Consider the following 12,315-nt stretch of genomic DNA (forward strand, 5'->3'; position numbering starts at 1 on the left):
AGAGGTGAAACTAATCGATTAAGGCAATCAAATTAGTAGTAACATACATCCCACTCAATTCCCTGTATTGCTGAGATGGGCAAGAACAATTTTCATAATTGCACATGACCGCCTGCTGTTAGCAGTCTTAGACGTGCCCTCTAGATAATGCAGCAGGATTACACTGATGCAATTAGATCCTACGGGTTCTGATCAGACCTCTGACACACAGAAACCTGCAGTAGGGAGAAAAATGAATGTGGTCTCAATGCCTGACTCGCAACTTTCCAACTCTGACTCAGAAGTTCAAACAACAATCAATATCGTGTGACCTATACTCAAGGCAACAACACACTAAAATAAACAATTCCCTTTAATGGTATAACAGAGGAGAGTGTAGTCAATACTTGTGGAGCATGAACAACTCTCTCGCAAATGATGGAAAACACTGAGGTGGTTTCTGGACATCATGGACATCCCTCTCCCTTTGGTGTAGCTCTAGAATTTACTGTACACAACATCCAAATATTAACTGTGAGCAATCCAAAACACATTTCAGCTGCACGTTAACGAAGGGAATTTATTCCCCTTTACAACCCCCCACATGTTAGAGAATTGCTGAGTGTTAGAGGGTCGCATTGAGGGAGAGAAAGCACATATGGTAGAAGCAAATAGACAGAGAAGGGGATGCTATTAATGGTGCTTTTGCTCAGAGAAGCTCCGCGGTGGGCTCTCGTGACTAAATCTGTGAATTTTTGCTCCCTTTCACCACGATTTTATAACACGTTGCGAAGCTGCAGACGGGTTTTGTAGGTTGGCTCGGCAACAGGAAGCGAGGGGATGACAAGAGACCTCAAAGTGCTAATCAAAATCAGTGCTGTCATTCGTTAGCACTCCGAATGGGGACCTTGTGGATAACAAGCAAACGGGGCAATAAGCAGAATGAAGGGGTGTGAAATGATGTGGGAACAGCAACAGACAGCAGCCCCGGCCCTCCTCAAAGGACCAGGACAACATGGCTGTCAACATCTATTTTGCTCCCATCATTAACACCAGAACAGCATTAGCCTGAAGTCCCCTTGCAGCCTCATTACATCTCACAGCATTGTGGGAACTGCTTGAGTTCGTACTGTAATGTCCAACACTGGACTTCAGCTTAAAACAACACTAACATATACTGTATATATATTTTTTTTTTCATCCTCAGGAATCGCTGGCACCCCGGTGGTCTTCAACGTGAATGGAGACGCTCCTGGTCGCTATGAAATCTACCAATACCAGATGACAAACAACGCCACAGAATACAAGATCATTGGCCACTGGACAGATCAGCTCCACTTAGACGTAATGGATATTTTATAATGGATGAATGCTGTGACCCTTATTCCTGTAGAGAGGTATTGAATGGAGGAATTCCCCTTCATCAGTTAACAGAATAAGCCGAAACTCTCTCAAAATATACCTTCTCATTTGAGCATATTTTCTTCCAACGGTGCCAAAGCAGCCTCTTAACCATTTTATGTGACATTTACAGCAACTTTAATGTCGCTACAGGTAGTAGAGCTTCGTTTATTCACCTCCTCATAACGTATCACTGTTAAAAGATAATTCTTAATGCATCTAGCTTATGTCGGGTTTTATAGGGCAACAGTCGACGGAATACTATTAATAATAAATCATCCTCTTCCTGGTTGGCATTAGAATTTATAAACATGCAGGCAAACAAATGCTTTGGGTCAACACAGAGCGTTCTTCCACTCACAATTATGCCCCTAAAAGTAGGTCTCCAATGAAGTAAAAAGCCTTTTTTTTTTTTTTTGCATTAACCTTATTTTGACATTTGCCACCATTACATGGTACAGTAATACACCGGTTCCTTGTTCACGATATAAACATATGCATGAACCACAGAATCTGTAGCTTTGCATGTGTTTAGCATCAAAATTGCTTTGTATTACATGCCAAACTTTGTGAGGAGCAATGTTTATGCGTCCTTTTGTTGTTATGCATCATTTATACATGAGCCCCCCGGCGAGACACACACTGAAGGTATGGTTTAAGATTACTGTAGACATCGAGGTCCTGAGCCTCTGCTGCATACTGATCGACTTCACCTGCACGGCAGCGTCACCTGCACACCGCATTAATGAAAAATAAATAATGTCAGTAATACAGCACAGGCACATGATACCGCATTGAGACTAAAATAGCACGCAGACTCGATTTACTTTAGGTCCTGCAGTCAGTGCATCATTCCTTGTAAGTAATTAAACGGCAAAGTTGTTTCCTGTTGAGTTATAATTCGATGAGTTGAGACGATGATGCCGTGATAAAAAAAAAAAAAACTGCAGCTTTCATGTGGCGAATATCCCATTTACAGTTTGCTCAGTCGATCAAGCACTTCTGTGTGTGTGTGCGTGCGTAGACTAATCTACCAAGTGTTAATTGAAATGTGTCCTCATGCATTATGCATTATGTAACTGGTGTAACGATAAGTAGTAAATGGTGTTCATGTTTTTGCTATACCGACCCTTACAGGTACTCTTTAATTACTATTGTGAGCTGGTCAAAATGTGATAATACTGAGTAGTTGCCCGGTATTCATGCACCTTGTTTAGGTTTCAGGGCTGTGAAATATACGAGTAAAAGATTGTTGGTGTGGTGGAATAAACTGGTAATATCTCTATACTTTTTCCCTCCAGACCAATGAAATGCAGTGGCCTGGTGCAACGCAAGAAGTCCCGTCCTCTATATGCAGCCAGCCCTGCCGGCCCGGGCAGCGCAAGAAGACGGTGAAGGGAATCCCGTGCTGTTGGCACTGTGAGAACTGTGACGGTTACCAGTATCAGGCCGACACGTACACCTGCAAGATGTGCCGCTTCGATTTGCGGCCTAACGCGAACAACACCGGCTGCGACCCCATTCCCATTGTGAAGCTGGAGTGGAGCTCCGGGTGGGCCGTGATCCCCGTCCTCATCGCTGTCCTGGGCATCATGGCCACTCTGTTCGTCGTCGTCACCTTCATGCGCTACAACGACACGCCAATCGTGAAGGCGTCGGGTCGAGAGCTGAGCTACGTGCTGCTGACGGGCATCTTTCTGTGCTATGCCACCACGTTCCTCATGATCTCCGCTCCGGATGTGGTGATTTGCTCCCTACGGAGGATTTTCCTGGGCCTGGGTATGAGCATAAGCTACGCGGCGCTGCTCACCAAGACCAATCGGATCTACAGGATTTTTGAGCAGGGCAAGATGTCGGTCAGCGCCCCTCGGTTCATCTCCCCGGCCTCCCAGCTAGTCCTCACCTTCAGCCTGATATCGCTGCAGCTCCTCGGGGTGTGCATCTGGTTTGGCGTGGACCCGTCGCAGGCCATCATCGACTACGAGGATCAGCGCACGGCCAATCCCAAAATGGCCCGTGGCGTCCTGAAATGTGACATATCGGACCTGTCCCTCATCTGCCTGCTGGGTTACAGCATGCTGCTGATGGTCACCTGCACGGTTTACGCCATCAAGACCAGGGGGGTCCCCGAGACGTTCAACGAAGCCAAGCCCATCGGCTTCACCATGTACACCACCTGCATCGTGTGGCTCGCCTTCATCCCCATCTTCTTCGGGACCTCGCAATCAGCAGAAAAGGTAAATATTATTTCAAATGTGATGGAAGTTTTGCCTCATTTTTTTTTTACAAATGAGCTCTTTTAAATGGGTACACAGATGCCAATGTTGTCACTTAGCTTTCATCAATTGTATCTAAAAAAGAACGCCGTGGCAGCAGGTCAATACAATTCGCTCGTGCATGTTGGATGTCACTTTTCCATTTGGAGTTCTTCTATATTTCCGATGCGCCTCATTGTGAGCAAAATGGCCACTCAAATGATGTTTGTTGTATAGCATCAGCCTCTTGTGTTTGTGGATACTGCCATTATTCATCATGAGATGATGGGCTTTGTGCGCCGCTGTGGGGATTACAAGGCTTTTAGAGCCGTCTTGAGGATAATTCATTCACCTCAAGTTTGCTTGGATATGTTTTCTGTAATTGTGTTTCTGTGCGTGTTTGATTCAGCTTTACCGGGTGGTAATACCGAGTAGTCAATCACCGCACCTTCAGGCGCACACAAAACAGGCGATACAGGTTTGTGAAGTAGCACAGAAATCACTGTGGCTGATGATGTTGCTTGTCACAAATAACCTCTTACAAGTGCTAATTTAGAGGTTGCTCAACACGGAGGTACATTGAGAAAGCAGACAGAGGAAAAGTCAAACTACTGGTAGCAATAGAGGCATCGGTATGGGAATACTACTGTTTGGCGCTGCATAATAAACTTAATAGCATCCTTAATACTGCCAACAACATAAAAGAGTATGTTATAGAGCCACAAAATGAAGAGGAGAAAATGTGTACATGGACATTTTGTTCTGGTAAAGGAATGGAAACTCTTTGTTCTCCTCAGTTTGAAAAAAATGACTTGTTTGGTACTAAATATACTGCAACCCAACAACGATATTTGATAAATATAATGCAAGTTATGATTGGAAAATGTCACTGGGAACAGTCATCTTCACTTGCTTTCAGTATCAGCCTGCCAAGTAACGCAGGAGGAACATTTCATTATAGAGAGAATAATTTGGAGAATGGTGTTTTGAAGTTTCCTTTCGCTCTCTGTGTGCCGTGTTCAATATAAACAGCACAGCAACTCAAAATTCAGCGTTGACTAACACACAAAACACATTTGGAATAAGCTTGTGGCAGAATCCATTAGGTCCTCTGTGCCCGCTGGGTTTTCTGTAGATGTGGTGGAAGCCCTTCAGGATCAACAGGCGGCAGAGCTGTTGCCTTAATGCTGTGAGGTTGTGAAGCATGCACACAGCTTCACTCAGATTCTGGCCAAAAAAACTCATTAATGAAACAGAAAGCCAAATAGAAATAACCTTCACGTGTATCTCCACCACTGAAGAGCAGAGAAATCATTCTCAATCTTAAGTTTTCAATCTAATCCAATCGCCGCTTGCACAATTCGAGGACTTGTTATGTTGATATAACAGAGGGTGACGGTCATATTAAAGTACACCATGAAATAATACAATCTGTAATACTGCAAACCAAAAACTATTACACCCTATCAGGATTATACTAGGTCCTGCAAACTTTTTGGATTCTACAGTTTTCAGAGAAGCGGTTTACTTTACTTCCCTCAGATGGATTGTATCCTATTCATTGATCCATCCTTCAAAACAAAAACAACAAAAAACAACAAAAAACAACCCCAACTCACAGAGACAAGCACAAGACTAATAGTAACGCATGCCCTCTGTGTCTGGTGAAATATGGGAGGTCATTTGCGGGTCGATTTCTTTGACAAATTATCGGCCTATTGCCAAAACATGTGCTGGCTTAGAAAGCCATTGTGGATCGCCGGCTGCAGGGTTTTTGCCATGCAGCCAAAACTAACCAGGCCACGATCCGTCACAGCTTTTAGCCATAATTCTGGCGTTATCGCTCATGACAGCATGCACTTTGGATTTGTCTATTCTCCCTGTTTCAAACATATTCTCCAATGCCTCCGATGGGCTGGGAGTGTAACATAGCTTTTATTAAATCTTTGTCAATTCACTGTGCTGTGAGGCTGAGCACGCTCACAGGGCTAGCATCTTAACTCGATATATCAGTTGTAAAGCTGATGGCAGGGATGTCACAAGCCAGGAGCTCATGAACCTTCAAAATCCCACAACGGAGAAAGGCTGATATTTCTAACACATGGTGGAGCCCTTTAGCTTTTGCATCATCATCTTGATGATGGTGCCAGTACAAAGTGAATGCTACACAACACATAAACATTGGCCACTGCCAATGGTGAACGTCATCTTATTTGCCAATATGCTGACGGAAGTCAACGAGGCAAAAATCGGCCAATTACGATGTTCAACTGCTAATTCGGTGCATCCATTGTAAGCAAAGCACAGCGTTAGTAACATTAATGATGGCTGTCTTCTACCAAGTGTCCCAGCGAACCAGTGACACAGCATTCCTGTTATCATTAACACCTTTGCTTTTCTGTGACATGAAATACAGGCAATAAAAATAGTTTGCAAATAATTTAATTCATCCATATTCAGAAAACCCAGAGCCCAAATATGTGGGTGCAAGGCCTTGGAGGAGCTGTGTTAGTGTGTTCCTGTTTGCATGCTTTGCGTGTAGGTAGGGACAGCTCTGGCAGCTGTCAGGACGAGCGATTTGATCCCTAATGACATAAAAAGGAGCAATCCTGCTCCGGAGAAACTTCATAATGGCTCAGCCTTCTGAGGTTTCCTGTCCCCGGCCCTGTTCCCTCGCTGCACCGATGGAGCAGATTGGCAATCATATCGGCGTGTCAGAGAAAATTTATGTCACCGGGGCCGATGGAAGTGGCCAAGGGTCCTGACTCTCCTCGCAGAGTGACTCTACTCTGGTCTCCAGAGGGGTGGCAATATTGTTCCGAACTCACCACAGGCCACGTGTAATCTTCTCAGGAGATTACGACCCCCCCCCCCTCCCCTTCACCTAGGACTGCTTGCATTGCAGTATGGTGGAACACAATGCCCGATCACTTCCATTTGGCTTTGACATCTTCTTTTTCTCACTTGACATGGCTTTAGGGAACTTAATATGTGCAAGGCGTCTCTATAGCTTTTTTATTACATCAACATATCATTGTCACTGTACGACCAGTCATGCTATTTATTTCATATTGTACATCTATGCTTTCCCCCCTAAAACTGAGTGTCCTATAAGATAAGGTCCTACCAAAAACACTCAGACTAAAAGAATGCTGTAATAGCCTATACTGTAGCTCGTTTCTCAGTCAAATTAACAATGGACACCTTGAAGATGGTCTGCAAAGGTTTGTAAAAAAAAAAATTGTAAGCATCTTGAAATGTGAAGATAAATGTTGTACAAGCTGATAGACAAACATATGTCATGACCCCACAGTGGGAAGCACAATTTATAACTGTTGACATGCTGGTGGTTCAGGGCCCTGTGGGCTATTCCCATGCCAAGAGACTCAGTCATTTGTGATGTTTGCAAATGTAATGTCAGACAAAACCTCAGGCAAATCTCTCCGAAGGATGTCTGCCAGCTGTGTACAGACTGTACGCTCTTCGCCTTGTGTTCATCAACTTCAGAGGACCCCTGCCATCTTATTCCGAGAGGCAAAGTCAACTGTTCTCTAATTAATGGTTTTGACACCAGATCACTGTGAAAAGATGGAGCGGGATAATGATGAAATTCCTTACTTTGATGATTTTCTTTCATAATCGGAAGTTCACTTTTAATCTAAAGAAATTATGCTTTCACATTTAACATTAATGGGTCGATATCAAATATGATCTATTAAATGTTTTTACATCCCGTGCGCTGACTCACCACATTCCCCACATCAACAAATCAGAGACGGACTGAGTCTGAGCTCTGGGATGATTATCATAAATGAAAAATCACTTGCAGGCACTTTTAATATGCTGTAGGATCTCCGCTCCACAGCGGTTTGCCTGCGGCCATATATCTGCTACCCAGCTGTGAGCTGCAGCTGTCACTGGCTTCGGAAAGCACACAGTTCTTATGCTGTTGTCTAAAACCTCGGGGTAAAGACATCAACACGCAGACTACACAGACACCTAGCAGTGGGGCACTGCTATTAGTTGTGTATAGTAAATAAGCAAACGCATCGATGAAAGCACAGCTCAGGGGTGATGAACCCAGCACGTGAAATTAAAAAAAATATGAATAAAGGGCACTCTGATAGTGTGTGCTGTCCAAAGTGAAGTTCTCCTACATGTGAAGCTGTGATTTACATGAAAATGTTACCGTCTCCTATTCATATATTACTTGCGTATGGCAGTGTCTGTCCTTCAGGCGTCATTTTGAAAAGCCTCGGTCTACTGAAAGCAATACATTCACGGTCATCACCATTCTTCTTCCTGCAGCTTTATTAGAAAATTGACTCAGAATAAAAGACATGAATTCGATTTTCCTTGATGGACTTATTCAAACTGTGCAGACTCGACAGTAAGTGTGCTCAATTTAACCTGATATTCTAGAACTAGGACGTCGTCACTGCCCATCAGTCAGTGTAGCCTCGACAAATGATTCTGTTTGCTTGTGTCTCTTCCATAATACAGATGTACATCCAGACCACAACCCTGACCATCTCCGTGAGCCTCAGCGCGTCAGTCTCTCTGGGAATGCTCTACATGCCCAAGGTCTACGTGGTTCTCCTCCATCCGGAGCAGAACGTACCAAAGCGAAAGCGCAGCCTGAAGGCTGTGGTCACTGCAGCCACTATGTCCAACAAGTTCAACCCCAAAGGCGGCCTGAGGCCCAACGGAGAGGCCAAGTCTGAACTCTGTGAAAGTCTTGAAACACAAGGTTGGTATAACACCTGATGGGGCAATAACCAGAAAAGAAAGAACTAAAATGTTTTCCAGAGAACCTCAAGCAGGAGTTGATTTTATGCTGATGCAATGTGCTGCTTCTCTGAAAAAAAAACAGAAAGCAGTAATATAACTTCTTTTCTATGAGTTCTGGAAATTAGCAAGCCTTATGTGAGCATACAAGAAATTAGGGGACCATTTCAATGGCAACTTAAGTGGTATTATATTATGGTTTCTGATCCATTGCAGATGATATAAAAAAAAAAAAATGTGCGAATAATAGGGCTGACCTCAACCAAAGAAAGTCTTAGCCCATTAACACTAATCGACTACTTAGTTGTTAGTAATCGACAGATCTGTACAGCTGAGTATCTCCATTGACCAGAGATGAGCTCATAAGTTTCTTGGAAATAAGTCATTCAGCCTGAAAAAGTATTAAAAAAATGGGCTAAAGAATTCTTAGTAGACCAAGAGACCAATTAGTTGACTTATCGACTGAGTTGGCAGCCCATGTGCTATATCGAAATACCAAAAAATGTACTTGACAGAAACCGGAAGTAACTTTTCTGTTTCACCAGGATAATCCATGTATTCAAATTACATGGAACAGAAGAAGAATAATTCCATTCTCACTAACTCAGACCACACTGGATTTGTGAATCAGGAGGTGTGACAGTGCGCCCACTTTATTCTGATTTTTGAAAAGGAACTGAGGGGAGAGGTTGGTCAGTGTTGGGGGGAAAAAGGCGATTTCAATCACCAAGATGAAGTGTGTGAGACGGCCGTCCCTGTGTGGAGCCATGGTTACATCCAATCAAGCAACCACACATGTTCTGATTACTGAAAGTCCTGATTCTGTACTCTGACAGGCTCAACAGTGTAGAATGATTTGTATTAGAGCAAAAGGCCAGCGCCCACACTTGTATGAATGTCTTTTTTCCGACCTCAGAATGTAGTCGTTATGTCTCATCCTATTATAGACCATTTATAGGCGCTGATCTCGCCCTCTGGTTTGAACTGTGAATCTAACAACTGCTCTTTGTGCTTGTGTGTCAGACTGTGTTGAGGGAGGGGAGCCTTGTGAGGGACTTTAGACTCTCAGGTAACCTGATTAGTCGATGACTTTGCCCTTTTTTTAAATTTCTGCTAATGTTCACTACCACACCCCGTGCCTGCCTATGCTACGCACAAAGCATCCCGGCTGCCCCCCCCCCGGCTAAAACACAGCACCCTTGAATGACACCGGGCAGTAATCACACCCTCACAAATCCACCCTTGACCAACAGACATTAACTTGGGTCGACACTAGTGGCGACCCAGTGCTGCGAAATGGCAAATCAGCAAGGTAAAGTCTGTTAGTGTGGGAAGATGACACCACTCAGTCTGAGTGCAGGAGACAAGCGATAGCCATGTGTCCCTTGCAATTTGTTTCCCCCGTTGACAAAAAATAAGGAATTTGCGGTAACGGGACAACAACAATAAGAGGGAACAGGAAAAGACAGATGGGTCTGCCAGCTCCAATTCTTTCTGGACCATCTATTCTTTATCTTGGCCTTGCAGCACATAAATATTCAAATAAGGTCCATTTATCAATGCTTCTATGTTTTGGACGAAATAGTGAGAATGCCCCCCCCATATTCGTACACCCAACATGGCACCGACAAATATACGGAAACATTTACCATTACATGTCTCTCCTCGACAGCACTTTTGGCTTTGGCTTTCAGCAGTCTTCTGATTGGATTCATCCCCTCTGACATATTCAATCAGCCAAGACTGCTGCGGGCAGATTGGTGGTGTGATTACCACACACACACCAAGCATGCTCGCTGAGGATAGTTTTATTTACAAAAAAAAAAAATGGCACACACGGCATACTGCGTGTGCATCGGAGCATGGCTGCGTGCGCACACACACACACACACACACACCTACACACCTACACACACCTACCTACACACACCTACACACACACACCTACACACACACACACACACGCAGTGTACTGTATGACAGTGGTGTTTCTGGGCTTGTTTTGGTCACTGTGGTCTGCCCTCCGGTCATCTGTCTTATGTGTTTTATTCACAGCTGATCGAAAATTCCATGAAACATAAAAAACCGAATGTGAAAGAATAATGAGCTCTATTATCAAACATTGATGAAAACACCTACAGTGCCAAGTCAGATCACATATTGTCTAATATGCTTTACAATTGTAAATGTTAATGTGATACACTGACTGCTGCATGTTCTGCTTGGTGCACAGAGAAACCTCAGGTCTTTGCATGCGGTAAAAGACCAATGCTGTGATCTGCTCGTGGCTCTATTGACACAATCAAATGAGATGATCAGCTGTGAGGAAAACATTATGACAAGAAGATTCCCTGATTTCATTAATAATACTTACAGTGATATGGCCAGTGAGACCGCCTATAAGTCTGATTCCATCTGCATCACAAATATTTAAAATGTCTGCAATGTCACCACAATAACAATCAACACCCAACAGTAGTTCTTTTCTACCCATATGCTATGAAGTTGTGTAAAACCTTTTTTTAGAGATGAAACAATAATTTGATGTATCGGTTAGTTGATGAGCAGAAAATGAACCAGTAACTATTTTGATTATTGATTCATTGTTCCAGGATTTTTTTACAAGCAAAAATCCCAAATATTCGTTGTTTCAGGCTTCTTAAATGTGAGGATTTCTCTATTGTCTGTCATTATACATTGAATATTTGTATTATTATTTGGTTGGACAAAACAGCAAATCTAAAAATGTCATTTTGAGCTCTGAGAAATTCTGATGAGCATTTATTTTCAATAGTTTCAGAAGTTAAACAATTACATTAATTCGAGAAAGCTAATGGAAGATTAACAAAACGTCCTAATCTATTGTAGATCTTTATTATTTAGCATCGTTGTAACAGTTTGTTCTAAATCAGTCAAATTTCGACTTCCTTCAGATTTGCAAATTCTGTTTCCCATTTCTGTTTGAATGCAACACAATGATAGAGGAGGCGTCATCGCTGTAGATACAGCTTTCCCATTACTACACCCTGCTGTTATGATTGGTTCCACCTGCACTCATTTGATGAAGGTTTCCATAAATAGCACTTCCCATCAATCTGGACGCCAACATGTGCACTGACAGAGTACCGTTGCATGCCTACTTGAATCTCACCCGTTGCATTTTTAACCCTTTCCTTCCTTCTCCTGCCTCCTACCTTCACTTACAGCGTTGGCTTCCAAGCAGACATACATAAGCTACAGTAACCATGCCATCTAAAGCCAGGGACGAACAGAGGAGGCGGAGCCGGGGCCTGCCCGAGGAGAAATCACCTGATTCTGGGGAATACTGGAGGGAATACTGGAGGACTTCCAAAGCTGCAACAGCAGAGAAGAACTGGGGGTGGAAAGATGGGAATTTGTCACTCCGTGAATAGAATGGATGTCATATTTTTTTAGAGAATCAGGTAAAGGCTTAAATGGCGAGTTTATGAGAAATTAGTAGTTTTGCAGGAGGGAGATGCGTAAGGGAGATTGGACAGTTAATTTCCCTCTTCCCACCCTTTCTGAGACACACGCGAGCGTTGAGCAGTGACGCCTCCAGATGAACCAGCTGGAGTCTACACTATGTTTTCCTTCTGAAGTGTAAAGCACACAATTTCAGTTCTGATCTGAGGCTGAGTCGTTTGTCTCATTTCTATAAAAAAAACAGGGGGGGGGGGGGGTTCTGTTTTTTGCTCAAGTCAAATGCAGTATAACAGTATAAAAATAGTCATTATTTTTGGTTACTGATATTATTGGGGTTGAAAGCTGCAGTACTCTTCAAACTGTACATGCCTTACTACAGCACATCCAGTATTCCTACACGAGCTAACCATATCTGAAACACCTGGAAAATAAAGCAGTGGGTCATCCC

General features: G+C 43.3%; 1 protein-coding gene across 1 annotated transcript in view; it reads left to right on the top strand.

Annotated features, from left to right (window-relative positions):
- The window catches only part of LOC306704185 (metabotropic glutamate receptor 4-like), a 117,017-nt gene extending 105,252 nt beyond the window's left edge, over window positions 1–11,765 (top strand). The window contains exons 7-10 of the mRNA XM_079170429.1: window positions 1,187–1,323; window positions 2,682–3,617; window positions 8,139–8,385; window positions 11,630–11,765. Coding sequence (XP_079026555.1) covers window positions 1,187–1,323; window positions 2,682–3,617; window positions 8,139–8,385; window positions 11,630–11,679 — 1,370 coding nt within the window. The 3' untranslated portion in view covers window positions 11,680–11,765. The remainder of the gene's footprint in view (window positions 1–1,186; window positions 1,324–2,681; window positions 3,618–8,138; window positions 8,386–11,629) is intronic.
- The last annotated feature ends 550 nt before the right edge of the window (window positions 11,766–12,315 follow it).

Source organism: Pholis gunnellus, assembly GCF_910591455.1.
Source record: "Pholis gunnellus genome assembly, chromosome: 2".
Lineage (NCBI taxonomy): Eukaryota > Metazoa > Chordata > Actinopteri > Perciformes > Pholidae > Pholis > Pholis gunnellus.